The following is a 25,221-nucleotide window of genomic DNA, read 5'->3' on the forward strand; positions in this document are numbered from 1 at the left end:
TGCACCTTAGAAACAAAGCACTTTATTAACACAAAAAAGAATAAAAATCTTGATAGTTGGGAAGTATATGTATCGATTCTTGCTAGGAACCAGGTTATATTATGCAATATACAAGGTGTCCCGAAATTACATCGCAATATTTTACCAGCCGCATCTTTGTCTAAAAATAAGACAAAAACTTCATATACAGGAATCTTGAAAAGTGAATCGTTTTCATGTTACAGGGTGTTTTATATAATTCCTATTGAAGACGGTTTTTTTGTTAATATTTTCGAAACGCCTGGTCGTTATTTTTCGAAATTTTTATCGTCGGTTCTCTTGTCTTATTTCGTTAGAAGCCTCTGGTTTCAAGAAAATTTTTGTTTGTTTATTGTTTTAATTTTTCTGAATTATTTACACATTATTTAAAATAAAATTTTAAACAAAGAAAACAGTTCTTGATCTTAAAATTAAGTATTTGTAATAGTCTTATGTCATGTTTATACCTGATGATTTGTAACATACCTTTTAATTTTATCAAACGTGATTAAAAATAGTTTATGAATGTAAGTTGCAAAACATGTATGTCTGATTGAGATGCGTAAAACAACTGCAGGTAGCTTTAATTTCCCTTTGATTAAAATCACTTACATTTATAAACTATCTCTGTAAAAATTTGAGGCTACTACTAATGGTATTGGGATTGAAATGGGGAGCTACTATTGTTTGAATTGTTGTTCAACAATTTGACACTTGTATGTAAGCACATACGTTTCCTGGCCTAGAACCTCATTTATTTCTACCTCCGATTCCAAAAGTACCGAATCCTAGAAACGAAGATCGATTGTGACATAAGAAGTTATGGTAATTGAAATACTTGAAAATCAAGAGAGAATTTCTGGTTGTACGACACGTTCGTTGCCCTAAAAACCATCTTGCCATTAAGCTTCACCGCAGGCAGACTACTGCTAGGATTAACCGCTCAGATCTTTAAACGCCGTTAGTCATCTAAGCAGTAAAAATGGGAAAAAATCGCGAGTTCATACCTTACTTAAATAAATTTCTTTTATTTAATTTTCAAGTATGTAAGCTGCAAAGTTCTTACCTCAAAAACAGATGTAAAATCATAAATAAAACATACAACCCATTGGCCGTCATACCGAAAAATATATTCACAAAAAATTTGACAAAATAACCAAAAAACCGACATACACTAAAAATTTAAACTACAACACAAAGGCTTCACTAACGCCTCCTCCTCCTCCTCCTAGACCTGCGGCTCTTGGATCTCCTACGGCGTCTCCTCGCTTCCGTGAACTTTACCTCTCCGATACTCCTTGGAGCCTCGTCGTCTCGCTCAGAAGACACAGTACGACTACGACGACGATGACGCCTGCGCCTCCTCGAGCGTCTACGTCTCCTTCTAGCAGCTTGACGCGCCAACTGACAGTAGGGTTCCTTCTGGCTTTTGGTCATGCCACGCCATATCTCCGCCCCTTTCATCGAGAGTTCCATGGGGCTCATACCTTGTGCATTTTTTCGCATGTCCCTCAAAAAGTTTAAGAACGGGTTTCTGGTGATCCGACCCGTTCTTTGCCCCAAAGAACTCTTGCCATCGCGTTTCAGCGCGGGTAGACTCTCGCTACGAGTATCCGCGCGGCTCTTCGAACGCGCCTTGGTCATCTTCTCAGTGATCTGCTTGTGAAACCCCAGTTTTCCGAGTTTATTACATTTCATTAATACTTTTGATTTGTGGTCATTGTGCGTGCGTTAAAAGTCAAAAGGTTTTTTTGATTACGTCAAATTTTGTTTATTTGATGGTTGTTTTCACAGCACACTGACAGTAAGTTGGAACTGGTGGCGACTGGGATACCTGGATAGGTGAGTGGCTGGTCTTTGAAAAACCCTGGATGTTAGTCCAGGGACTTGAAAGCTTGTGCGATTTATCGAACACTGAAAGAGCTTTTACTTCTCGACATAAAGATGGCGGTAAAAAAGCGAAATTAGGTCATTTCGAAATAAAAACGGATAAAAAAAGCATGGCAAATTAAAATATTTAAAAACATATTATATACTCCTGCTTATGCTAGGTTGGTGTCTAGTAAAAATCGTTATGCATCGCTACTTGCATCAAGCTTTAGGTTTACAGAGCTTTTTTAAGAGACAAAATTTGGCTACAACGCAAGCGCAATCCTCCAAACCAAATTTTAGACCAATAAATATCACAAAAAAACTGATTAAATTCTTGGAAAAATTATTCGGTGCAAACTAAAAGGGAATTACCATTGGTCATACACAGGTAGTTCATTAAAAAATTGCCACAGTAGCTCCTTTAACGATATGAAACATATTACGGTAACTTTTAAAAAGACTTAGGTTACTGGTTCTATATGAAGAGTATGAAAAATATTGTTAATATTCTGGTAATAAAGGTCTTAAATTCTAATGGAAATCAATAACAAACTTAGGATTATACAATCAAATGCTAGATCGTCTTCAATATAACTACACATTAATAATGATATTATTATCACTATAATATATACTAACTATTACTAAACAAGGCCAAATAATCTCAGTTGTTCGGCATAATGTTATTTGTATCGAATACATAGAGCAAGGTTTTTCTTAGTAATGTTTTAAATACATATGTTATTGAATGTATTAAAGCCATGTCTGCTCTAGATCTAATTTATTAAATAATTTGCATTAGAATGTATGCTGATCATTTACCGATACGTTTAGAACTGAATACAGAAATTGCCGAGTCATAAGGAGGTCCTCATGACATGTTTATACTTTTGTAATACCCTGGATAAATTTCGCTATACAATCTTTGTTTTTTATACAATAAAGTGCCTAATTAAATTAAGTTGTGAATTGATACATTGTAGAATTTAGATGATTTTTTATATTAAGTTTAATGTTTAACCAAACATCTATAAATGTTAATTTTTATTCTATAACTTTTTTTGCTATAATCACAATATAGTAATATATTTTGTAAATAGTCTTTGTTTAATACCCGAAACCCAGACCTATCTAACTACTAGCTAGTGTCTTTCAGAAATTATAGTACGCAAATAGAAAAAGTGATAAATCAAAGACCTTTTTTAATATGGAGGGAAAAAAACACTTTTTCGTACTATAGTTTTCGAAATAACCACGCATTTCCCACTAATTTTAAGCACTCGGTAGAGCAAAATTCAAATTTGCCGCCATAGTCAAGTTTTAAATTGCCCGCTACTATGGCGTCACAAACTCGTTTTCGTTTCCGGTTAGTACTATACCTCGACATTCAGAGGGCGCAACATTAAAGCCGGCCACACACCTAAGTTACAAATGTAGCGCCACATTTGTCTTTCGACATAATGTCGTTCAACATTTTGTAGAATTCTACATTTTTCTACATTCGTTCTACATTTGCCACAAATGCGCTACAAGCACGCATATCAGGGCTTAGTTCTGTTCCGCATTTGTAGCCATGTCTTCGTGTTCTGATGACGATGATTTTATGATGTGGCAATTATTAAGTCAAAACCGAAGAACACGTCTTTACTGGGTTCTGGGTTATTCCAAAAAGGGAAATTTTGAAGTACCAAAGCAATTATTAAATCATGATGATGAATTTCAAGCTTACTATAGAATGTTACCTGCAAAGTGTGGTCACATAATATTTCTCTACTTCCTGAATAAATAAAATGGTTTGTGTAATATCGTTCTTCATTTGTATTTTAAAACGTGACACGACAGGCCGCAACAAATATCGGACAGGTTGATTATCCGGGGAGTATGCATCTTAGGTGTGTGGATCCAAATTAAATAACACGCGCGCGTTAAATACTGTCAGGTACATTTGTGGAAAAGAATTTGTGGCGCAACATTTGTATCGTAGGTATGCGGCCTGCTTAAATGTACAGTTTAGTCTTCTATCATGGAAGTTACCTATCTAAGAAATATTAATTAATGATAATGTCAAAGTCAAGCCAAAATAAGCTTTTAAATTAAAGTCTCATCGAGAAAGCAACAATAATAGCTTAAAATATAGTCCAAATAAAAATACAAAAACATGATGTATAAATAAAAAAGCAAACATAAGAAAGATACACAATTAAAATTAAATTAAAAGAGACATTAAATTAAAATAAAAGTAAATTATATACATATTCTTTTGTATTCAAATTAAAAATTATCATAGTAGTATTTATCAAGACTACTCAAGGCACCACAAATAAGCAAATACCAAGATATTTCCCCCTTGAAATATAGGTATAAACAGTTGTTATTGTTGAGTTATTAGGACTATTTTTTAAAAAAATGTAGAGCCAGATATGATGGACATCTTTGCACCTCTCTAGTCTATAAAAATTAAGGCTCATTATTCTCTCTAAAGCATATGTTGATATTGTCATTAATTTCATAAGATTTGTAAAGAGGCAATTTTTCCAGTTTAGAGCAGGAAGAAAATACTGATAGATTATAGGTTTCCATGAAAAATTAATAGCCTGCATCAAAATAAATAGCACATGATCAGACATATTTAAAAAAATTAAATAAATTTTCCTTACCGTTACTTTAAAACAGCTAAAAGGTCAAGTGGTTGTAGAGCATTATTAAAGTTTTATTACCTTATTGTTTAAGCTTTTTGTAGTTGGGTGTACTAACAAATTTTACCTAACCTATGTCCCACGCTTTTTTTAGAGATATTAATAAGATGTTACATAAATCAGCAGATATAGAATAGAGTAGCATCTATAACTGAGAAATAAATACGATTAGGGCAGACATTAGAATAAACATAGTCAATTAATGAAAACGAGATCTGTGATATACGAGTTGGAAATTGGACACGCATATGACAAATTAAAATATTTAACTAAATTAATCAGTATTACTTTTATTTATAAAAGTAGAGTCAGGAAAATGTATCACAGTTGAGAAACTAGGTCGCAGACATAATAAAGCTTCTAATCCATTATTAAAAAAAAATTGTACGCAAATAAGGTGGAATTCAACGTTCAGCAATTAAAGTGTGTTATGTAAATTTTTATTAATTTATGTTAATAAATATATATATTTTTTTTAAATTCAGCAGATTTAGAATTTGATTTTTTTGAATGAAAACGATCATGCAGCACCATGTAAAAATGTTGAATTTCAAAAAGAACAAATAACTGTATAACCTGAGATACAGATTAGAATTCTCCTTCCTTAAGAACATAGAACTTGCCTTTTAAAATAAAAGTATTGAAATTAAAAAAATAGTATTTAGAGGCTTTTTTATATTTCTATACTTATTAAATTTCTCTGTTTTTTCTCATACGGGTCAGGACGTTTCATCTCAAAACCTCTACTCTAACTAGAAATATATTTTTCTTTTGATGTAAGAACCTGAAAAAACAAAATAAATTTCCACAACCTAAATATTTAAAAATAACAAAAAGCCCTACTGCCTGCAGCAGCTATATTGTTTGTTTAGTACCAAAAGTAATGTTTATAATTAATAGCATCCTACTAGGATGGTATCCTCGAGGCCCAAGCACAACGTATTAGCCATCGAGAACAGGAAGCTTTAAGTAAAAGCGGAAAACGGAACTGCTATGAAGGATATGCATGCCGAAACACAAAACGCCCGGCCTTTCGTGTTTTTGGATAACTTGTTTTGCGCGAAATTTAACCCGGTTCCGGTTATATTAAAAACCAACAGGCCTGACCGTAAACTGCACGCTGAATGTCGAATTTATGAAGCAACCCATTTAGAAGCATGGATTTTTTAATAATCTTAAAAAATTTAACGTCTGGTCAGACCGTCCAATGAGAAAAGGTACATCAAAAAACAAAGGGAAGTATAAAGAATCATGAGTCTTTAATGTACCACCATTAGATGATAATGATAAAAACGGTCATAAAAAAAACCAATAGGAAAAATTTAAATGAAAGATATAATCATTCAATTTGTAATTTCTAGGCTGTTTGACAGTGTACACTGTCAAACCATGGTTTTATGACAATGGTTTCTCTAAGCTAGATCTATGGTAACTTGCTTACTGACTATTATGATTTGATCGGTACTTTTAAAAGGCCTGTACAAGCTGATAGTGTGTCAAGACCCTATCAAAGGCCTTTGATAGGGTTGGTTATGATCATCTGGTTAAAAGTTTGATTAATCTCACACAGTTAGTTGGAATAAATATTTATATTTCCAATGCTATTAAAGGATCGTCAGATCCGCCTTGAACTTCGCATATGAGCCCAGTCTTTTTTAACTTGTTGGTAAAGGATTTGAGTGGTGTATATTCAGAGTATCTTGCTTTTGCCAATGATTTTAAACTATATAAACCCATTGAGTTATATCTTGATACTAAGGGACTTCAATTGGAGCTATGGGCTTCTTCTTCTACTAACAAGGAATTTGCAACCAGCGGCTTATGGGCATTCAGATAAAAATAGCCATTCTTAGACTATGGTCCTGTAATAGTGTTATTTTTGTGTGGAGTTTTTGGCTATGTTATTGATTATTTGTTCTGATTCTGAGGTCTTATCTTGATTTTTTTTGTATTATATTAGCTAGTTCTTTAAAATAAATAAATAAAGTATAACACGTCTTATAAAACTTTCATTATGTGCATAATATAAGTGGTTTCAATAACTTGTGATAAGTGTAGAGGATTACAGATGAACAATGTTTGTCTTCATTATTGTCATAGTCATGATTATTATTGGAATCATTATCATCACCCATATAATCAGAAACTTCATTATTTAATTAATTTGCTAATTCTTTACAGCTTTGTGTTCCTGTTTTCTGAATAATGAAAAATATTTTTTAAACTTTGGTTTCTTTGGCTATTTCTATAAGAGTTTGTTAATATTCCTATGAACCTTATCAGTATTATTATAATCAGACGAGTACAGACAAGGCAGTCATACACATTACAAATGAGTCATATTTTACTCAACGTCTGATGATGATGATTTTCTTGCTGATGATCTAATTTGTCTCCTTGCTCACAGGGTTGATACCGATCTTATCAACTTTATGAACATGGTTTTTATCATTAACTTTCCAGAAGATGTGTTTGGAAAAATGTCATTATCACCAAAAGTTACAAAGAAATTAAATAATTAAAAATAAGAATTGTTAATTTCAATAGGCTTAAACATGTGAGACCAAATATAAAAAATGGTTATCCTACTAAAGCATCTAATAACTCTGGCGTGAATATCTTGGAGTTAGAATTTATTAAGAAAAGTAGCAAAAAACTACCCCAACCAAAACAGTCCTAGCTATTTAAATTTTTAACCTAAATCGACGTTTTTACACTAAAATCCATCCTCAGGAATCCCACTGTACGACGTAAAAAAATTATGAGAATATCTTAGGTAGTTTCCAAGTTGTGACCAAAAATGTCGGCTAATAAATAAAAATCTTGTATTTCCAATATGATTCTGAAGACTTTAGATGAGAAAGACCTTAATGGGCAAAATTTGCTCCTACCGAAAAAGTCTTTGAGGTGTAAAAAATTTTTTTACATGATATTTTATGTAAAATTCATTTAAGGATATTCCCATTATTTTTTAAAATATTCTCATTTACTCATTCTTAAGTTGGAACTTTTTAAAAAGGTTATTCTCTAGCTATTATTGTGTGTTATCAATTAAAATTTAGATGCTAGTAGAAATAAAATCCTAAATAGGAAATTGCTTGTGTGCAACATCCTACGCCTATCCATTCTCAACCAGTTAAGTTTTTAAGTATAAGAAATTTAATTATATTTTGAGAATCCAAATTCTATCCATAAGTAGGCATTTCAAATTTTTTGTATTTGATTTTTATGAATAACGCTTAAACTTAAAATAGTTAAAATTGGATATCATCATAGATACAGAAAGCTTCCAACGAACATAAAAATTACGTAAGTACATGAAGGTGATTGCATAACATTTTTACGTTTGAATTATTAATCTTACATTATCACGAAATCTTAATCCAGAACAACACCCAAATTGTTTACTCTATTAAGCTTAATAAGATACACTTTATCCAGGTTAATATCTATATGGAATTTAAGGAAATTATTTTTCAATATCATCAAATTGCCTCTTTGTTAAACAAAATTACAGGTCTTTAATATTTAATTAAAAGCACGTATTATCCATTTAAGTTATGCCTTAAACGAAAATTGAACATACTATTTCCCTAATTAACTATATCACAACACTTTGTATATATTTAAATCATAAACTTAATATTCTATTATAAAAAAGGCTAGTGTCCCCTAATAAGTTATGCCCCCAAATATCACAAAAATATATATTTTTATGTTTAATCATCTCATTTTAATGTTTTATCTGCAAAAATTATAATTAATACAACGTTACTTTTAATCTGGATAATTCTCTGATGTAGCTTTCCTGCGATACTCCTGGACCAAAGGACAAAACTAACTAAACTTAATAAATTCTTATTCCTAAAATTGTGTGTCTTTGTCTCGGATCAACTGGTCCTAATACCAAACATAAACCGAATTAAGTTCCCAGATGGCGGATTTATATTAATATAAATTTACTGAACACTATAAACGCTAATTCCACACAAAACCGCTTCTCGGTCCTTTAAATACGAATCGGCGGAATCGATTTAGGGACCATTAATGAAATTTGATGGTGATCCCGAATTGTGGACGGCTTTCTAATTACAAATACGTAAGTAATTAAGATAATCCGTCGTTCAAAACTATTTAATAAAACGGATTAGTTGAGCGAGCACTCTCTTCTGAGCCGAAGTCCGTTTTTAATTGGGTTAAATAAATCCGCTAAGTAAACATACATTTTTAATAAAAAGTTCTTAATATCATAAAAATTCATTGGAACTTTCAAAAGTATGATTGATACGCAAGATTACTAGGCAACATTGTCGTAAAGTTTTCTTTGAACGTTCGTATAAATATAAATTATATTATATCGATTTCATTTAATTAATCTAACACATAGAGAAGTAACAAGACTATAGGACTCAAGGTTCAGCAAGATGTTAAAACGAAGGTTCACGTCCCAAAGAAGACGATGGAAAGTACTGATATGGTAACCACCTGATGCAAATTACTGATAGTAAGATAAAGATTGATGAGAAGATGAACTGCCTGGAAGACAAACATGATTTTATTAATTCCAGGCACTTGAAGATCACACTTTACGATACTTATCCTAAACTGACAGTTAAAGAAGAAATCAGTTCATTCGTGTTAAATCACTTGTTATTTGAAGGAAAAAAATCAGATTCAATATTATCATAAGATAATGTTTATAAGAAAAACATACAGACCACTGTTATGGCAGCAACCTGATGAATTGCTGATGACGATAAGAATTTTTTTTACAACTGCCTGGTAGAAAAACATGATTACTTGGAGATCAAAATCTGTATATAATCAATTCAGATCATGTATACTTAATACTGTAGTTATTGAAAGAGAATAAATCAGACCATAAGACGAAGATTCACGTTTTTGCGAAGAATTGTCCTTTTCTTCAATTGCCTCAAATAAAAGCATAATTCCATGCAAATTGATGTTTTGTGATTGCTACTATATAACTCCAACTCTCTCTTACCTATCACGCCGTCGCTCACTCTCTCTAACCAAGTAGCTGCTATCGTAATTTAGATCCACACCCTTGTAAGTCCCGGCGACGTATAATGACACACATGTCGTAGCTAAAAACATTATTATATCCAGCGTTGGTATGCCGCTTCATATCCGTACATAACTGCAGCATAAATTTGCTTAAATCTTCCGCAATATATTAGATCCGAAACAGTTTAGCGAGCTAGGCGAAATGTAACTCGGGCTAGGCGAGTTATATGCTATAATTTATGCAGGTTATAACATATAAGACGCCCTATAGTATTTTTAAATATTTTTGTTAAAAAAAATTGGATTTTTCGCAACTATTTTAAATGCAAAGCTTTTAAAAGATTACTACTCTTTATAGCCCCCCCTGCACAAAATTACGGATGGCGGATAACGCCTCCTCATTGGCAATAAACTCTTAAGTAATCTAAGAGGTGTTTCGTTGTCATTTTGCCGGGGCACGTACAAGGATTACGTCTTGCAAGTCATGAGTTTGGCATGCTGATGCTCATTTGCAATCTTTGACTTTGCGCTTAGAGGAAAATGTTTTTTTTTGTCATTTTTTTTTTAATTAGGTTAAGTGGCGTATAAATAAAACTAGCACGTCCTGAATGAATACGATTTTTAGGATTAAGTAGCATAAAAAAGTAGTTGAAGTTTTTAAATTTATGCATAACTTTTGGCGATATGACATAATTATTATTTCAGAAACGTTTTCTAATATTAATGTTCCCGTTAGGAGACACTTTTTTTTTCCATCTAAATCTAAATCAAAGCATAACTTCTGATGGTATGATATGCTTTCTTCTATTACAATATTGCAAACTAATGAAGTTGGAATTTCAGAAATGATAAGTTTCTATAAGAATCAATTACAAATTAATCTTGCCCTTTTCGCCCTAAAATTAAAGCTTTTCATCTATTTTCTGCATAACTTTTGAATTTATGGCGCACTTTTCAAATATTTTTTTTACAATATGGCATAACTGGTTAACATCCCAGAATAATGCTTATCTTTTATCAATATATCGTCTTTTATTCTTTACTTGCAAACCTATGAAAGAAAATATATAAAACAATTCTTTTTTGCTACAATTTATTTTATTCGCATTTTTACGTATAAGAGATAAACCTTATAAAATTGATATTGTTTCTATAAATATGAGAAGGATATTCTAGGATATTTCTTAAATATTTAAGTGTCAATAAATTGAGTTTTAAAAATAAATTACCTTTTTATATAATGTATATGTACACAATTCTAATTCAGAAGAGGTAAAAAAGTATGAAAAATTCGTCACATTCTTTTCCAAAAAAAAACAAAATTGCAATAATAAATAAAATATATCCAATAAATTAATTCTATGAATAAAGTCTTTACTATAGATAAATTTAAAAATTCTTAGATTACCTAAATTATTGTTTTCTTTTTGGTTTGTTTAAAAAGTAATAAGCTTAAAAAACCCTTTGCTAAATATGTCTATTCTTCGAGAAATTAAAAAAAATAAAACCCATAAAAATAAATTCTACTTTATTCTTATTTTTTAAATTATTTTAATAAAATATGTAATGATCTTAATAAGGAAAGATATCAAATATAAGCGAGTAACATTAGAGTGTGTGGAGGAGTATATATGGAATGTTAGTGTAAAAATATTTCCTAATGGATCTAAATATCTTTGTAGTATATTATATCATCCCCTAACAAAAGAGATGCTAAGTTTATTGAATATTTTTCAAACTATTTGGACCAAGTAAGTAGCACTGACGGCATTAATATTATAGCCGGTGACTTTAATTTTGATTTAACAAAATACTCCTTTTATGGTGAAAAAATATTAAACAGCATATATGGTTCTGGATTCACTCAACTAGTCAATAGTCCTACAAGAATAACAAACAATAGCAGCACATTAATTGACTTTATTATACTCCATTGTGTCTGTATGCCTTCTAAAAGTGGATGATGATAAACAAAAAATTACATACTACCACCGGTCAATTAAACACTATAATTCTGAAACTTTACAAAATATCTTGTCTGACAGGTCATGGAACAATAATTTGACAGATGTAAATATATTGGCAAATTATTTTATTTTAGATCTAGAAAATAGTTTAAATATAATGTGTCCAAAGTTAGAGATATCTGTTGTCAAAGTTAGAGATAGCCTAAAATATAAAAATAAAAAATTAATAACTTATGATATTTTACAGTTAATGGAAGATAGGGACAAGTTATATGTAAGGGCAATTTATGAGGGCACTCCAGATCTATGGGATAGCTATAAAAGGGTTAGAAACAAAACAGTTAATAAAATAAGAATAGAAAAAGATAAATATTTTCGAGAAGTTATCCATAACAATAGAAATAATTCAGCAGAGCTTTGGAAAAATCTTAAATCACTTCTACCGGGTAAAAATTCCATTTTACCAAATGAGGTTGTATTTGAGGGGCAGACATTTACTAATGTAGTATGTAAGTATAGATCAAATTATAGATATTTTACCCAAATTTTCAGGCTTAAATAGTACAGTTCAAAATACATTAAGTTATAATGTATGGGATAAATTTGAAAATACTACTATAAGTAATACAAGATCTCTGTTAAAAAATATGAAAAATGTTAAAGGAGGAGAAAGTGGTATCTCAAAAAAAGTGCTTCTAGATGTGTTTGAAGTTGTGGGTAACCGTGTGTTAGATATAATTAATACATCGCTTCAGTATGGTGAATTCCCAGAAAATTGGAAGGTCTTACCGGTTTCTAAGGTCTCAGGCACAAGGCTGGCGAGTGAGTTTAGGCCTATTAATACTGTACTAGTTTACGAAAAACTTCTAGAATTAACTGTAAAAACCCACCTTCAAACTTACTGTGATAAAAATAATATTTTAACTTTATTTATTTAACAAATCAGTCAGGGTTTAGACCTCACCATTCTTGCGAAACTGTGATAGTAATCTGTGATAATTTTAATAGAAAAATAGATAAGTATAATTTTGTTTTGGCAATTTTCTTGGATTTTAGAGGAGCGTTTGAGACGGTTAATCGCAATATTTTACTTCTTAAAATGGAAAAAATGGAGATAGGAGGTACAGTTTTAAGTTGGTTTAAATCGTAATTGCATAACAGGAAACAAGTGGTCAAATTTAAAAATAAATTATCTGTTGCTGAAAATATTAATCATGGTGTTCCCCAAGGTACTGTGTTGGGTCCAATTCTATTCCTTATTTATATTAATGATATTGTCAATGTGATTAGTAGGAGTAACTCAGCGTTATTTGCAGATGACACTATGCTGTATGTTGTGGGAAAGGATATTAAAAAAATGCAAGAAGATCTAAACTTTGATTTGAATAATGTATACAAATGGCTGTGTAATAATAACTTAAGCATTAATGCAGCTAAAACAAAATTTTGTCTGTTTGGAAATAAAGCGAGATTAACCCAAGTAAATTTGAATGTAATAAAAGTAGAGATAAGTAATGAAACAATATCCTACCAGAAAGAAATTAAATATTTGGGTGTTGTTTTGGATCCACATTTGAATTTTGATTCTCATATTGACAGCATAACACGCAAAATGTCAAAAAAAAGTTAATTTTTTATGTTGTTAAGTGACAGACACTATTCTACACAAAGGTCTTTATATATATTTTCATGAATTACCCATTAATATAAGGAACTGTAGAAGCCTAATTATGTTTAGAAATACATTGAAAAGGCATATATATATGTAAGTGTTTTATATTTTAATTGTCTTTCTTTATGTCTTTTATTTTTACACTTCTTAGTATCGTTTTAAATTATATCTGTGCATATGTTTTATGTTTATTTTTTTATATTTTAATTTTTTTTGTGTAGTTGAACGTTATATTTTACTCTTTTATTATTTATTTGCTTACTTTTTATATTTTCTAGTTTTATCAAGATATTGTAAATATGTTTTAAAAATTATAATATATATTATTGTACTTGTATGTAGCAATATGCTAAATAAATAAACATTAATATTAAAAGTTTCGCCCTAAAAATTAAAATAATTCTTTAAAATATCAATTTTCTTTTAAGCTTTAAAGGACTATGAAATATTCTTAAGTAAACAGTCTCTTCTTTTCACAGGAAATAACATAATTCCTATGCTAAAATTTTATTTGTAAATGTAAATTTTGGAAAATTTTTAAATGCCTTCAATAGTCTTCAATTTATATAGGAAAATCAAGAATCAAGTATAAAGAGTTAATTTATTTTTTGCAAAAAAAATTTTTTGACTGAAAAAACTGAACAAAAATGTGTTCCCTTGTTTACAAAAGCGTATATGAAATACGTATATTCTACAGTTTTATACCGTTGATAAACATACTTGACCAAATAACGTTGATAAACATACCAATAGTTTTAATTTAAAAACTGTACTTTTGAACCTAGATAATGAAAACTTGTCTAGAACCAAAAAAGACTAAATTTTCTTCAAAACTTATTAACTTTTCTTAAAAAACTGAATCTACTTATTTGCGATAAAAATGGCAACTACAGCAATTTTTTATAACGTACGCCTTGCTTTTAAGAAATAAAGGAAGATTTTTTCACATTTTAATCGAAAACCTTAGGGTTATGTGAGAAAAGTATAGATACAAGAACTATAGATTTTTTTTTATCATCTATAATTTTTTTTAAAAGCATTTTTTCTTATGCAAATATTTTTGGCAAAGCAACCGTTTTTCACTAATTCTATCCTTAACCCCCCTCCCACCCTCTACAACTTACCAGTAAGAAATGGTTTTTAAAAATCATTGCTTTCTAAAATAATACGCACTGATAACTGCTGGTTTCGTCGTTAATATCTAATCTTATAACACAGTTTGTTTATTTAAATTTGAAATAAATTTATAAATGTATATTAGTTAATATTTAATATTAACAGTGCTATTAGATTGGATATTATGAACAAAAAACGGTGATTTTTTAAAAGATTTTATTACTGGGCAAATGTTTGGGGTGGGTGGGGGGATAAGGGCTGTTCATTTGAATTTAATATAATTTTATATATAAATATTTGGTATAAAAACAGCGTTATTAGATTGGATAATGTGGATGAAAAACAGTGATTTTTTCAAAAGAGTTCGAACAAATATTTGATGTGTAGTAATCGGGTTTAAAAACTACATCTATAAATCCCGTGTCAAATGTTTTAAATGCCAAAATTTTCTACCTTTTGTAACCAGAATTGTATATGATATACGTATATTTTACAGTTTAATAAATATATACCTTAAAGGTTGACAAACATACCAAAAATTTACTAAAAAATCGTTGAATAAATATATATTTAGCGATAATAATATATGATGCATTGCTTGGGTATAAGGAACTGGTTAATAATACTGATTTAATTTAAATGAGACTTTAAATTAAAGATCCATATGCAAATATTATTAACATTTCCTAGGTTATATGTTTAGGTCATTGTTCTTGCACATATTTTGTTGAAGTCTATTTATTATGTAATTTAGAAAATTTTATATAAAATAGTAATTCCAGAAAACATTCTACAAAAAAAAATAACCTTCAAGTACATTTCAAAGAATTAAATAAATAAACGATAAGGTGAAAAGATTGTTTTACGACCAAATACCCGGAAGTTTGTTTGTTTGTTTCAGGCGAAAAGGAGTTTATTTCATAATTATTTTCCTTGCAGCTTGGCATTTATCTACTAAGGTATAATTTACTTGGATGCAATTTGCATTTTGCCTTGTTTTCTGTGTAGAGCAAAATCTTTTCTAAGGGAGCGAAGCGACGGGACTTTAATTACTCTTAGTGCACTGTTTTCGTTTGCGTTTTAACAATTATTAATTTTTTTTTTCGCAACAAAATTATTTAAATAGACGAGAAACGTGGCTTTTATGGTAACCATTTACGTTTAAATTTAGTATTTTTCATAAGTTTTCAGGAATTTAAGGAGTTTGTAATAATTTTTATCAGTTTTTTTTTAAGAGCTTTTGCGTATATCCAATGAAGTTTAAAATAAAAGGAAAATACATCTACATCGCAAACATTATTTAAAAGTTTCTAACGAGGGAAACGAGGGCGGAAAGCGCACTCACGGCCCTATACTCGCCAACTTTAGGGATATTTAAAGTAAACACTAACCTAATAAACGTTATAAGGCATTTTCTTCCCTGTTTGCCAATGTCGAGTACAATTTTATTAAAAACTTTTTTAATACATAAATACATACATTTTAAGGTGAGTTGCCGTGATGGTGTTGCTCGCTTAAGAAAATTCTACGGAGTTTTTCCTGTTCTTTTTTAGGAAGTTTTTAAATTAAAAGTGTTTGATAAAGATGAAGGTCGCTTAATATATGCCACTATATGATTTAGTGCCTTATTTTGCACAGGGTTTTTAATGATCATTTACCTCCTAATAAATTTTTCCTCTGAAAAACTCTTACCTTTGGATGTGCGCGTCTAGGAAAAGCTACTTTGGGGTCGATCTGAAATTAAAAAAAAAATATATAAAAGTAAAGACAATTTTATGTTAACTATATAATAAATTGAACTAAAAATCTGCCATAATCTTTACGGATTAAAGCAAATTAGCAGTATATAAACGTATCAGTGAGACACACCGTCGGGAGCTAACGACTCCCATTTATTCCAGATCTAATTTCGGTAATTAAGTGCCATATGGAATCCCGTGGGAGTGCCATTAAGTCGCCAAATTAATATTTTCCATTTCCAATATAAAGTTTTATGCCCGTGAAATATTATTCGAGCCGTGTAAGTATGCGAGTTCCGGCGAACTCCCGCGCTTAATTGCCTTAATTTCTAAACGAATTAAAACCAAATTATAAATCACTTTCGATTTATTAAGCAGCAGAAGCAGAAAATGTGCCGTCGCTCATTTACATCGTTTCGCGGAAATTTTGAGTCAGCACCGTAGTGTAGAGGGATCTAGATCACCGGGACTGATGAGTCACGGGATGGGATGGAAAGAGAGAGAAAAAATGCCTGAATATTCTTGTATAAGAGAAAATTCTCTTTTAATATAATAACGAGGGTTAAAGAAAAAGGTCTCAAATATACTGGAGTATAAGGTCAGAGAATTAGATCTCCAACATACATCACTTTATAAAGAAAGAGATTTAACAGCACCTAAGAAATTACTGTTCCAAGTATTTAAATCTGATAACGTCTGATGTTAATGAATAGATGAATCTATCTCTTTTACATTTTACCTTAGAACATTGAAAGACTAAAATTAGTAAACAACAACTTTGTTTAAGTTCAGCATGGGCACAAGGGCAAGGGGGGTATTTTATTTACAAACATATTCATCGATTTTCTGTTGTCAAGTTTAAATACATTTTCAAAAGAGGAAATGTTCAGCTATATACCAACGCATATAATAATGTTAATTATTAAATACAATAGTAATACTTTTTATAATTTAAAGCCTAATCTATTATTAACAAATATTTTTAACGACGTCACTGGTAAAGATTCCTTGTGTCGGTGGAATCAACAAGGCGATCGAGCGGCGTTGCGATGTTGTTGCATTTGTCTCTAATATACGTTATCTACAATCATTAATCCTTGAATATTGATTTCAAAGGTATCCTGTCATATTAGTTATTAACATTCATTAAAGAACATATCACTACAAAACCTAAAATAGCGTATTTAACCCTAAAAATGCTTTATCCATACAGACATTATTCAAATCAAACAACAACAAAAAAAACATTATGCGAATCCTTAGTCATATCTCACTTTACCTTTTGTGACTCAATTTATGGCTCATGCCTCGAAAATAAAACAAAACGTCGAATGCAAGTTGTTCAAAACTCTTTTCTAAGATTTAGTTTTGGTATACGAAAACGCATTACTTATAAGATGTAAAATGGTTAGATATGGCAACACGTAGAGAGCTACAATCAGTTTATTTTTATTATAAAATTTAAGAAAATCGCACCCCTCACCTCTTTAATAAAATTAAGCTAAGAACTGCAGCACATCATGTAAACCTAAGACAAAGATATCTTGTTGACATTCCAAGACATCATAAGGAAATTTTTAAATCATCTTTTTCCTATAATGCTGCCAAGCTGATAATAAGTATAAAATTAGGGATTTAACAATGTCAGTCCGGTCATTTAAAAATTCAATTTCGAAAAAATTGTTTGTTTAATATGTAACCTGTTTAATTATAAAAAACAATATGTGACGTAGCGCTGCATTTATAGTGTCATCTCTTCTTTTCTCTTCTTTACGCCTTCTTTTCTTTCGATCTCTTTTACTGTTCTCTCTCTCTTTCTCCCTCATTATTTTGTAAATATATTCTTATATATATAATTATAAAGATATAATTAAATAAATAAATAACTTACGTGGCTTCAACAGCCCCTATGTAATTGTTAGGATGCTGAAAATTAGGCCATTTAATCCCGCACAATTATATTATTATTATTATTATTATATCTTTTACAGCAATGTAAATATTGAATTGTTAATTGTATTAAGAATTAATAAACGTTATTATTATTATTATTATTATTATTATTATTATTCTGTTTTAGCTCGCTGATAGCGGTGTTGTCAATTTCATCGGCCTAAAGGCAAGATGAATTTTGCTATGGTAGATTTAGGAACTTTCTAATAATGTTGCATGTATTCATTCTAACAGATTTCTGTATAGTGACAATCGTCCAACAGGAAAGACCCAATGCGTTAAGGTTTTTGGACAGTGTTAAAGGGACAATTCCAGTGGATGAAATAACTAGAGGGAGTTTATATACATTATCTTGCCTCCATTGTTGTTTTATCTCGTGAGCTAGATCTGCGTATTTAGCAAGTTTAGTGTTTGTCGTTTCTAGGACATTATTGGTATTTGGCACTGCTATGTCAATTAGAAAGATTTTCTTTTGGGCTTTGTTTATTAAGATTATATCTGGTCTGTTTGAAGTCAGCGTCCTATCGGTCAAAATATAGCCGAAAGTCATCATTTTCAAGTACAGTTTCTGGTTTGTACTGGTAATAGGGGCAAGTTTCGCCAATTAGATGATAAAGTTTTGCCAGTTCTTGATGCATAATTTTTGCCACACAGTTATGTCGGTGCAGATATTTGGCAGCTGATAAAGATGTGCATCCTGATGTTATATGTTGAATTCTCTCCGGTACGCGCAGGCATTTTCTACATCGATCGTCAATTACTTTCTCATCTTTAGTAATGTACATAAGGTAACTATTATTATTATTATTATTATTATTATTATTATTATTATTATTATTATTATTATTATTATTATATCTTATTAAAGAGTAACAGTAGTTTCGTACCTGTCGAGATAAGTGACAAATTTTAATAATGTTATACATTTTTTTTGCCATTTCTACATAAGCATTTGGCATCATTGCATCAGAGATGTTGCAAGCAAACAAACTGTCCATAATTCCATGATAAAGCAAATTCTAGCCTTTCAATTTTTAAGGCATTTAAACCAAAGCAATGACATCAATACTAGTATTGTCTAATACATACAAATCAGCATGGTTTTTACAGATGTGGTTAATCTCCTTCTGACTTGGCTGTATATCAAAATTTCTTCATCGATTTATTGAAGAAGGGCTTTCAGATAGATTTCCTCTACACAGGCCTCCATGATCTTGATCTGATCTTCAGAAAGCTTTTAGCAACTAGCGTTGGTGCTTCTTTTTACGACTATATAGAGTCATTTGTATATAATCTAGATTCTTTTTACTCCAATCAATGATACTGTTGGCTCTTTTGAAAACAAATCTTTCTTGCTGTATGGCGACGATGCAGGGACCGTTTTATCACTTATCTATATAACAAGAACTATCTCACCTTCAATGTATCCAAGTATAAGCACATTAGATTCTTCAAGTGTAATGATCCACTAAGTCACATTTAATTCCTGAAAAACTCATTGAATTCGTCGAGGTGGACTACATGTATGGTTGCTCGATCTCCGGACCTAAACCCCCTGGATTATTTCCTATGGGGACACCTAAAGTCATTAGTTTATACTGCTCCAGAGGAAGATGTAATAGATTTGATAAATCGAATAGTTGCTGGATTTAATGCAATCAGAACCGATCCTTGTGTTTTTAAAAGAGTTCGGGAGTCAATGAGGAGAAGTCATTTTAAACAGTTCTTGTAAATTAAAAAACATTCCATGTAACTTTTGGTAATAAATAATTGTTATTGCCAAAATTCTTTTTGTCCCATATCTTCTAAATAAAGCGCCCTATCAAAGGATAAAATATCCTTAGAATAAACCCTTAAATTTTTCCCGCACGTTTAGTAAACTCTCTGTATATGGAGCTCCTCACTAAGCCTGATATTTTCTGCATTGGATTGAACAATCTTAAAAGACAATTGATTTTTATTAATGTGCGTTAATTTCGAACTGTAATTGTATAACCACTGAATTTGTACATACTGATTGTTGTAACTGTTCACTTGCAGAATGTTTTCTTTAATTTTCTATGCCATTTGGTTTAGTATTATTAGTATCTTTAAGAAGTTTCCATAATTTTTTAATGTAGCAATACAAGAAAATTACATGATTTATTTCAAAGATATGAAATTCTATTAAAGAATAAATCCTGGCTATAAAAATAATTGAAAACAAATTACTTCAAATTAAAATTTTTAATGATTAAATACTAATTGTATATAGCTTAAGAATTTTACACCGCAAAGGTACAATACAGGATTGTAATTAGATTTTAATATGCTTAATGGCATTCCTATAAATTTAGTTGCATAGCAAAAATTTTATTTCTGGAATGACACTATTTGCGTAAAATGCGAAGAAAACTAAAACCAGATAATGATGAATCTCTCGATTTGGAACATCTGTTTCAAATAAACTACGTAAAATATGATGAGATATTATATGGATAATGTTGACTTTTAACTAGGGCTATTATTGTTAGATCAATGAATTAGTATAAAAAACCCATTGAATGTAAGAAATTGTGATTTATGTATTCAATCTTGTACAATGTTCCAATAGGCTAATCTGCTAATATTATAACTTTAAAACTCCTAAATAGATTCTAAAGACCTTAAGCAAACCATATAGGTACAGAAAATGAACCAAAGCTTTAAAGACTAATATTCTAATAGTCCTACGGTTGGAACTTTTAGTAATCTGGTTATTCTTTTTCGCTGAAATTGGATTAAAAAACGTAATCCATATTTGCATTAATCATTTTTCAAAGTCAAATCCAATAAGAAGTGAGTCAGGGTAGCACGTAAATATAAATCAAAACAAAACGCGACTGTTATCGACAGAGAGAGACCGAATAGTAAATTTATTTATCGAAGTAACATCCTGTATCAAGTAGTGAACTATTGGGGTAAGAGTTTCGTGGTAAACTGGGCCTGTGTATTATTGATCGCAAGTGAGTGGTGAACGAGACGCTCCTGATATATGGCCATTCGACCCGTTTTGGGCCATCATTTGCAGACGCGACCCAATGCCGAAGATTCATTGCCCGCTTTAGACTTATTGTTACATTTTGCTAGGGGCCCAAAAGGGTTTATTACTTTCATTTAACTTTTTATGGCTGTTTTGCTTACGAGAACTTGCTGGTTTTTTTTTATAAGATTCTTAATAAATGTCGCTTTTTAAATGAGCTCATTTGTAGGTAAACTAGGCATTAATCTGTTTGAATTTTAAAGCTGTGTTATGCTTACAGACCAATTTGGAGTAATTTCAGATGGTTATGGTTCGTTTGGTTGCTGAGATCTGGTATTTTTAAAGGTTAGAATTACCTCCAAATAAAGTTGATTATGGGAATCCTAGAAGAAAACTAACTGGTTTTTTTATATATTACTGATATAGCCAAATGATTAATACTAATGTATCAGTATCCATTTAGGTTAAGCATCCGTAACCATAATAAGATTTTAGTCATGTAGGGTGTAAATTCTGCTTATTAGAGGTTATTGTTAAGTTTAAATAAATATTGTATTTAATTTTATTAAACTTTAAGATTTGCAGTCATAGCTGTCCTAGAATATCATATATTTCTGCTATGGCTGTGTGATTGCAATAGGGTTCTAAAAACTTCAAATTTGGCCGTTCTTGGACCTTTATAGACAAAATTGTCTCTAACTCAAAAAGTTTTAAAGGTACAAAAATTATTTGCATATGAAATTATTTGGCAGGAAATGGACTTTCTTGCACTAAAACCCTTTTAAGAATATTTCCATTATTTCTTAAAATATTCTTCAGGAAAGTTAGAATTTCTTAAGAAAAGTAGCAAAAAACACCACCCCAACCGAAACAGCTCTAGCTATTTTAATTTTTAAGCCAGACTGACGTTTCTACCCTTAAATCTAACCTCAGGAATCTCAGTAGAATGTTGTGAAAGAACTATGGGAATGTCTCAAGTACTTTCTAAGTTGTGACAGAAAAAGAAGTTTAAACATGTATTTATTCTACGAGAAAATGATGTTTCTCGAATTTATAAGAAGAATTATTAAAACATTTATTAAAAGATCATCCAGTGAATATAATGCTGTCATCTGCAAAAGATTCTTTAAAAATTCAGAAATGTGGTAAGGAGAAAATGATTTTTTTTTATTTAATAGGGAGAATTCTGGAACTTTTATTGAAAGGGCATCCAGTGAATATAAAAGGGTGCTATCATCTACAAAGGTTTCTTTTAGAAATATCTTCCAGGAAAACCTAAAATAAATTTACTCGAATTTATATCGAGAATTCTCGAAAACTCTTAAAAAGAAAATTCAATGAACATAATCGGCAAAAGATTCTTTAGAAATTCAGAAATGTGCTTCAGAGGAAAAGGAACTTCCTCCAATATATAGGGAGAAAATTCTGGAGCGTTTATTAAAGGAGAATCTAGTTAGTATAGTACTGTCAAAAAAAAACTAAACACAAAATTTAATTAACATAGTGCTGTCATCTGCAAGAGATTCTTAAGAAATTCTAACAAAACAAACTAAAATAATTCTGGCACTTTTTGAGAGTTAATTGGGTGTAAAAAAATTATATGAATGTAATTTTTGATGTAATGTATTTTTTACGCATCACCCTAATTATTATCATGGTTAAGTTTTTCCTAAATTAATGGAATTAGATATTAAAAAATTAGTGAAAAATTTCTATGTTCTGAATTTTCATGTTCTGAGTTAAATTTTTTTTATTTATAGATTGCCAAAAAAATCAAAATTTAAAAATTATTTATATTTATTTTTTATGATTTCAGTCAGTTTTCATGATTTTGATATTTCTTAGGGAATTTTAATACAGTGAAATTTTCTAGTATTTAAAATGCTATAGTTTATAGAGATTATATTTAATCATAATTATAGTCGACTTTGTGTTATTTAAGTTAAAACAAAGAAGAAAAAATTTAAGAAAATTTGTTTCATGAGAAATAGAGAATAAATTAAATTTATTATGAAATGTTTATATTCTTTTGCTTCTAAAATGTTAGTCACACTATTTGGATAAGTATGGGTCTTTAAATATTTTTTAAGTCAATAAAATTATCGAAAAACTTAAATTTTTGAACTATAGTAGCTAGAGTTTATACAGGTAGTTTTAAACTTTATTATCATTTTACTTTCATGCCCTGGAGGCAGCCAAATATAAAAATAAGTTATTTATTTCATATATTTTTAGTGAACACTTTGTATATTTTAAAATTTAATTTAATTTCAAAAATAAGTATTACAAAGAAAAAAAAATGATTCTTTATAAACGACAATGATCCTCATAACGCATCTCAATTTTAATAGGACTGAGTACACAACCACACTTCCAACACAAGACTTATGTGTATTAATAATGTATATCATATTACTTATTAATATTTAGTATAATTCTATATAATAAAAATTTTGTTTTGCCTAGAATATTTACAAAAAACTCATAATTAAAACAAGATACAACATACTACAAAATTTCGGATTTTTTTTTAAATATTTCTTTCCTGAAACATTTACAAAAAACTCATAATTTAAAAACTACTTAATTTACACCCTTGAAAAATGTCTATGAGTTTATATAAGAAGAACATAGGAACAAGAAAAACAAAATTCACATTTTAAAAGGAAAATTTTTTTTTAAAGTGCTAGTCATATTGACAAAATAGTGAATGCTCCTGAAGAAATTTTCACATTTAAGGCTTTTTCCACCATTGGTTCAATAAATGAAATTGAATAAATTGTTTAATGATGATTCAATAAATGAATCGATAAATGAAATTTTGGTACTAGAATTTTTGTGTGAAAAATTGCTGACTGCACTGGAAATGTTTGATTTTTCATTTTTTGTATTTAGCAGGTAACATCAACAATTTTTAGCTTGAATTAATGGCTAATGTTGACAAAATGGTGAATGTCTTTAAAAACCTTCCTCAAACAGCTATTTTTCTTAATTTTAGGAGTTAAATAGTTAAAAGTTCTTAAAGTTAAATGAGAAGAATAGTATTTTTCTTTAACTGCCTGGAAGAAAAACATGATTTAATTCTTATCTGATTCTGACATTTCACACATGAATCATCTTTAGAATACTACGCGTATTATTTCACTAATTATACGTATATAAATAATGCAACTGACTACACAACTCCAAAACAAGACTTATGCGATACATCCTAGAAAAATATATTATAATTTAAATACATGTAATATGCAACTTTTGTATAAAATTCCATAAGAAGGCCCCACACAGAAATTGTGCAGCATTTGTACTTATAAAATAAAGGAAAATCTCCAGAAGGTTCTCTCTCTTATATTATTACTTTCGAGGGTCAATTTTTTGGTAACAAATTTATGAAAAGATGGAAATTTAATTTTTTTTAAAAGTCCTGTTCTTCCTAAAACATTTTTTTAAATACTATAATAACCTATTTTTTTTTTAATTTTTATTAGAACATTTTTAAAAAAACATGTAAGTTTGAAGAAACAAATAAAAAAAAAACAAAAAAATAATTGTACTTTAGCCTTTATCATTTTATGTGTTTCTTACTCTTGTTGGCTAATTTTCAATTAAAAAAGGCTTTGATAATGCCCGAAAACTTATATAAGTGCACTTGATTTTTTTTTAATATCTGTAGGCAAGAATCTATATTATTACCTACTCAAAATAGCTTCTAGAAGAGGGCCTTTAAAAAAACTAATAGTTTACCATTTTTCATCATTTTCAGGCATTTACTGGGTATTTACAAAGTTTTTTAATTAAAACCAAATCTAAACATTTCTATTATTTCTTTGGTACTATATGCAATTCACACAAATCAAAAAAAAAATTTGTTTTTTCTCCTAATCTGACACATCAAATCAATGAACGAGAAAATTCTGTCAACCCTTGTCATTACCCAGATGCTCCTTTACATTTTTAATACAGTCAGACTCACTGGAAGTGGGTTTTAGGTTGAAATTCAGAAACACGTCAGTAAGGAAACAACCTACATTAAATCAGGTAAATAAATTCGGTTCCTAAACAAACGCAAATTGGATTATAAAATTAATTAGACTTTTTATTAATGCTCTAGTACATTCGTGGAAAAGCCATTTGGTTAATAAATAAATCATTTTCAAGT

At 29.8% G+C, this 25,221-nt stretch overlaps 2 protein-coding genes across 5 annotated transcripts in view; both read right to left on the reverse strand.

Annotated features, from left to right (window-relative positions):
* Window positions 1-25,221, reverse strand: part of LOC126742520 (RNA-binding protein Musashi homolog Rbp6) — a 660,776-nt gene that overhangs the window by 335,360 nt on the left and 300,195 nt on the right. For all 4 annotated transcript variants that reach the window (XM_050449167.1, XM_050449168.1, XM_050449169.1 and 1 more), the window contains one exon: window positions 16,062-16,103. In XM_050449167.1, coding sequence (XP_050305124.1) covers window positions 16,062-16,103 — 42 coding nt within the window. The remainder of the gene's footprint in view (window positions 1-16,061; window positions 16,104-25,221) is intronic.
* On the reverse strand, window positions 1,127-1,822 carry LOC126742522 (protamine). The gene has a single exon (XM_050449172.1). It carries the CDS (start codon window positions 1,714-1,716, stop codon window positions 1,225-1,227), a length of 492 nt encoding a protein of 163 aa, XP_050305129.1. The 5' UTR covers window positions 1,717-1,822; the 3' UTR covers window positions 1,127-1,224.

Source organism: Anthonomus grandis, chromosome 11 (genome assembly GCF_022605725.1).
Source record: "Anthonomus grandis grandis chromosome 11, icAntGran1.3, whole genome shotgun sequence".
Lineage (NCBI taxonomy): Eukaryota > Metazoa > Arthropoda > Insecta > Coleoptera > Curculionidae > Anthonomus > Anthonomus grandis.

Bases quoted from the DNA above. Each gene is read 5' to 3' on its own strand.
- LOC126742522 (XM_050449172.1), bottom strand. From the start codon at position 1,716: ATGAAATGTAATAAACTCGGAAAACTGGGGTTTCACAAGCAGATCACT.